General features: G+C 35.6%; 1 protein-coding gene across 1 annotated transcript; it reads left to right on the forward strand.

The window, feature by feature from the left end:
• The first annotated feature begins 1,308 nt into the window (after positions 1-1,308).
• Positions 1,309-4,425, forward strand: LOC121126321 (histone-lysine N-methyltransferase SETD7). Its single transcript, XM_040721651.2, has 3 exons — positions 1,309-2,387; positions 3,637-4,092; positions 4,156-4,425. The coding sequence occupies exons 1-3, from the start codon at positions 1,963-1,965 to the stop codon at positions 4,325-4,327; spliced, it is 1,053 nt and encodes a 350-aa protein (XP_040577585.1). The 5' UTR covers positions 1,309-1,962; the 3' UTR covers positions 4,328-4,425.
• The last annotated feature ends 1,218 nt before the right edge of the window (positions 4,426-5,643 follow it).

The following is a 5,643-nucleotide window of genomic DNA, read 5'->3' on the forward strand; positions in this document are numbered from 1 at the left end:
ACTTACAATTATAACTCTCCCTCTGTGGTCTAAAAAAAATAAAAAATTGGTACCATTGGAAAGTACAATTTATCGACTTTCATACATTTTTTTTTTGTTTAAATAAAGATATTAGCATTTAAAACCTTGAAATGATCATATGAGTAATGATTACAATGTTTTGTTTATTTTCGGAAGTTTTAAAAAAATATTAAGCAACCTCTTTCATATATTTTTTTTTTTTTATCCTGCTATAACATATCAAGGATCAATCATTAATTAATTATTCATACTATATCATTATGACTGAGGCATGTAGTATTGCTGTTATTTATAATTTAAATTGCAAATGAAAAAATAATTATTTAAGTGAAATATTGTCATTTATTTAATCACCAAACAATATTTAAAAATTAGTTTGGATTGCATTCAATAGTCCATTTAAATTTAACTTCCAGTGGCTTCAAATTTATGTTAATAAAAGTGGTCATATGAACTCCAAAGATCTTGGCACTCATAACAAATTTATTTCTAGCACAAATCCGTAGGTATGTTAAAATGTCGAATTTAGTATTAGTAGAAGAGGAGGGAATGAGTATGTTTTTTGGAAAATAATTTCAAGATTGAAATTACTAATAATTTCTTTTTAGATATTTTATTTCAAATGCTTTGTATTATTCCTAAAGGTTTCATCATTCATCTGAAGAAAACATGAAGCTAGGATAAACTATAGTTGCGATAATTAACAGAAGAGGTAATGGAAATATATGTCGAAAACATCAAAATACTCCGTTTCCATCGAATAAATATTGGAAATATGGGCATCACTGAAATTAGGAGAAAAAGTTGAATCAAATAAAGTGAATCATCGCCTTCTGATCTCACTCACAAGCCAGTATGACGCATACGGAATATTTTAAAATGATATTTATATATGTAAAATATTCAGCTTATTTGCACAGATTATACCGTGTACAGGGTGTCCACGATAAATTGGAACTACTTTAAACTTCATTCAGATCCATAATGTGGATATTTGGGGTTAAATCATACTAATATAAAAGATTGTGTGAACAATACACTATAACTTCCACCACAATTGTTTTGACAGCAAACAGTAGTCATCATAAAAACAAGCTAGGAGAGACGCCATCCTCGAATTGGCTCGCGCGGGACACAAGCCCTCTGCTATCTACAAGATTCTTAACAACCCCAAGACCACGGTGTACTGGGTCTTCAATGCCTGGACTCCCCGCTTCCGTGAAGGCCTCTGGAATTCCATCAAGGCTTCACCCGGAACTTCCTTGTCCAGGTTGGCCAAGAACAGTGGAGTGAGCAAGTAGGTGGTCTCCAAGGCTGTGAATGAGGACCTCGGGTACAGGTCATACCGAATGGCCAAACAACACATGCTCACGGCATCCATGAAGGCCACCAGGCTCACCAATGGTAAGTGTCTCCTCAATGACCCTGAAGAGCCATGGAGGAAGAATCATCTTCTTCTCCGGCGAGAAGAACTGGACTGTCGACAGAAGCTCAACGCTCAGATTGACAGGTGGCTTGTCAAGGAGAGAGAAAAGGTCCCTGGGGTTTTCCCCACAAAGTTCCCGGCTCCATTACGTGGGAGGGGAATGCTATCGATTCCGCGGGGGTCATCAGGGCATGCAAATCCTTTAGGGGCTGGATGGAGAAGATGGTGGCTGCTGAGGGAGGACATGTTGAATAAATTAATTGTTAATTATCATGTCTAACTTTTTCATATTAACAAATACACTCCAAATTCCATTTACATAAAGCAGGTTGAACTTTAAGATAGTTACAATTTATTGGGGACACCCTGTACACATTAAAGTAAATAATGTTAAAACAAATAGCAAACATGTGTTACAACTTACGAGAACGTCGTCAATGTAACACCATGACAAAGATCCCTTTATTGTTTTCGAACCTTTCCCCGCGTTAACACTCACACAATATATGTAAAGTATGAGGCAACAAGTGCTCATACTTTGCTTTGTTCTTTGCTCACGTCATAGTACGGGACTAAGAATCCACAGTTCATGCTCAAAATCCTCAAATTGGACCAGGAATTCAGGAGATGAAATCAAATCCTGGCTCTTCAGTATTGTCCCATCATCCAATTCCGTCTCTCACCGTTGTAGTCTAGAATTTAAAAGTGGGAAAGACTTTGATAAACTCAGAATGATTTACTCGTTGCCATCAAAAATAAAATGGAAAGCAATTGGTGATTATAAATTAGATGGATGGTTTTATGGACAGACAGATGGATCAGGTAATTTTATGAAAGACCGCACTTATTTCCTATATCCAGACTTCAGAACAGCGCTCATTGGTACGTTTGAGGATCAAAGACTCATTCACGGAGTTGAAACAAAAGCAAGTCACTTTAGGTAATTATCATCAAAGACTATATATATCTATGGTCAGGGGTGTATAAAAGGATTTTAAGTAATTTTAACGCAAACATTTTTGCTGGCAGTCATCTTGCTCGCAGAATTTTACCCTCTGGAAATTTTTACTAGATTAAGTTTTGAAGCTCCACATATTCCCAAACCTAGTTATGTTGTTATATTATTGGTTCGGACAGTAAAGTTGTATTTAAATCATATTAATTATAAACGTCGTAACCTTTAGCATGACACGCAAACTTTCCTTCAAAAAGAAAGAGAAAAAAAGCTTAAAATCATTTGGTAATCCTCCAAGTAGCTCATCTATTTATCAATTTTGAAATCTCAGACTATCAATTCTCATATTATTTCTCCTCCATTTTAAAAAGAATCTGATATATTTCACACTATTAAAATCCTATTTTATTTCATATGGTATTGTAATATTGCTTGGTAATACTTTAATAAAAGCGTAGCTATACATTTGGGCTTATTATAAATACAAAAATTGTACAAACTCGATATGAATTGACCACCAGGAATTTCTCATCCGAAAATAGAGTAGTTGCTTGTCAGCTGCATTTGATTCTGCTTCTTTTTCTCAGTTCAATGTTTTTCATATTGAATAATTGGATTTGAATTAGTTCTTATTCAGCTCTGAACAATTATTATTTTTTATTTTTGAGTAATCATTCTATTTGTGGGAAGAATTATCTAACTAACAATTGATTTTAGGGCATTCTTCTTATTTCTTTTCGGATGAGAGGTTGCGAGATATAATAAAAGTAACGACGTCTCCAATGTTATTATGATTAATATTCTTATTTTAACTAATAATTATGTTTTAATAGTAATAATAATAGGTTATTTAATGTTTCGGAAGAATCAGTAATCAGTAAAAATATAAATTTAATCCAAGTCCTATTTTATTGTTGTCCAAACTTTGGGTAAAATCTTCATCAAATTCAAGATAAGAATCCAACTAATTTTGATTTAGAATCTGAATTCCAAAGTTCAGGTACGTGAAATTACTCGAATATTTACTCGAGATTTAACCGACCCGGATCTGAGAAAATGTAGATTCCTTCTATATTAGGGGTGTAGTACGACTTTTAATTTGGCCGCCCCCTACGATAAAGTCTTAATTTTGGTTCTTGTGCTTCTTTTCGGATGTAAAATTATGATCGTTTTTCGAATAGGCGTTACTTGCCAATCTCTACGCTCACATAGTTTTAATATTTTGAAATTACAGATGCAGAAATGGAATCCTGGAGTTAAAATTCTCTCCTCCAAAGAATGATTCTCCCATATATAAACATATAGAGAGATCACGTCATACTCTGAGTCATAATCCTATCCTCCGCGATCCTTTAGAAAAAAGAAACGTATATGTGGGATCAGGTCGTCTCATTCCAGAGACATCCCATCAAGATTCACTCTTTGCTAAACGCAATATACCCCCTTTTAACCTCATTTCCTATAACGGAGGTAACTGGGAGGACTTTTCTACGCCTCATTATCAATCCAACATGACAATTGATGAGAGGGAAGAGCGATATCAATATCTGTTGACATTTAATAAAACTCATTTGATTGATATTCCACCTGATATGTCGGATATCCGAAAATATAGATCAACCCTTGGTCACAAAGCCAATCATCATTTCCTGGGAGCAAATGCTGCGTTTGAATATACAACCCACCCAGTGTAAGCTAAAAGTGAGGGATTGATCAAGCCTCAACTAATATTTTTTCATTGATATATCAACAGTTATGGTTCAATTCGATGTTTGGAATCTGTAAAGCAGATAGAGCAAGGAGAGGAAATCATAGTCAATTATAGGTACAACATGCACTCACCAGGTATACCAAGATGGTATGAAAACTTATATAAGAAAATATACCCTAATGGAGAGGATAGTCATGATAGTCAACCTTTATAAAACATACCTATTTATACTGATGAAAATCGTGTGTATTTTTTAGCCCTTCAGTTTTGTTTGGAATTGGGGTAATCTGAAGAGTAAATTTTATTTTATAAGCTGTCGGTATTATTATTTAACTCCTGAGAACTTATCTTCCTATTCTCAATTATATTCAAAACTTGACAGAACATTAGTGATTTCTCAAAAAAGACAGAGAGTAACCTTGAGGGTTTGTTGCGGAGTGATAGTTGTAAATTCATGTCGGACTCAGAGTAGAATTGAGGATTGACTATTTAAAATTCTTACCAATGTCCAGAGTATTTTTATTCTCTTCTTCCTGAGTGTTCACAGCTGATTGTAGATGATCTAATAAAATCATATGACAGCTAAGCGTCTTTCATCCAAAACAAGCTCCAAATTGTCGGGGTTACCATATTGGTTATCGTTAACATGCCCAATATAAGCTGGGTTTTCATAACTAGTTATAAAATATATCTATAAGCAGTGGTAAAAATCGTTTTTATTTTTTATCTTGCCATTTGCATGGACTTGGTAATCTGAAGAATGATTTTTCTTTTTCCAAGTTGTTGGTATTCTGTTATGTATTGTCTTTTATTAAGTTTTATATCATGACGTTGGGATTTGTTTTAAATATATAGGTGTTTTACGAGTTAGTATATTTTAATACTCAAATGTATGTACGTCCTTTTAAATGTAATCCCTTACAGAATATATGTTTTAGTGTATGATAGTACCCCCAATCCAAAGGTATTCTTATTAACTTTACTCCGGTCCATTGCTTCCGTCTGTAAGTGGTGTTCGCGGAACATTACAAGTGGCGACGAAGATGGTGAAACTACTACCAAGGCTCACGCTCACGGAGCTGAGACGCGAATGTTCCAGGTTGGAACTAGGAAGTGAGGACGAGTTGAGGGGTAAAAAGAAATTGGAACTCGTGGTATTGGTGAGAGAGTACATGAGGGTTGTGGTTGTGATCCTAAGTCCTTCGACTTCAACGATGGGGCTCAAGCCTCTGGAGATGGTGCTTCAGGCATGACGGGACAGCTTGGGGTACGGCAGCCCTCTCCATTTGTGATGGATGGTCCACGTAGAGGCCATAGATGGTCGTCATGGTGGGACAAATTCGAAATATACGTGTCCTTGTTTGGGGAATTGTCCCCGGAACGTAAAAAGTATCTCCTGCTTCACTGTGCTGGGACAGAGGTCCAACAATGGTTCAACACCATACAGATTGTTGCATTGCCTGAGGAGGACGTCTTCACCTCGACGGTAAGGGCAATTCGGGATGCTTTCTCCCCAACGGAAAGTCTGTT

This window comes from Lepeophtheirus salmonis, chromosome 11, assembly GCF_016086655.4.
Source record: "Lepeophtheirus salmonis chromosome 11, UVic_Lsal_1.4, whole genome shotgun sequence".
NCBI classification, from domain to species: Eukaryota; Metazoa; Arthropoda; class Copepoda; order Siphonostomatoida; family Caligidae; genus Lepeophtheirus; species Lepeophtheirus salmonis.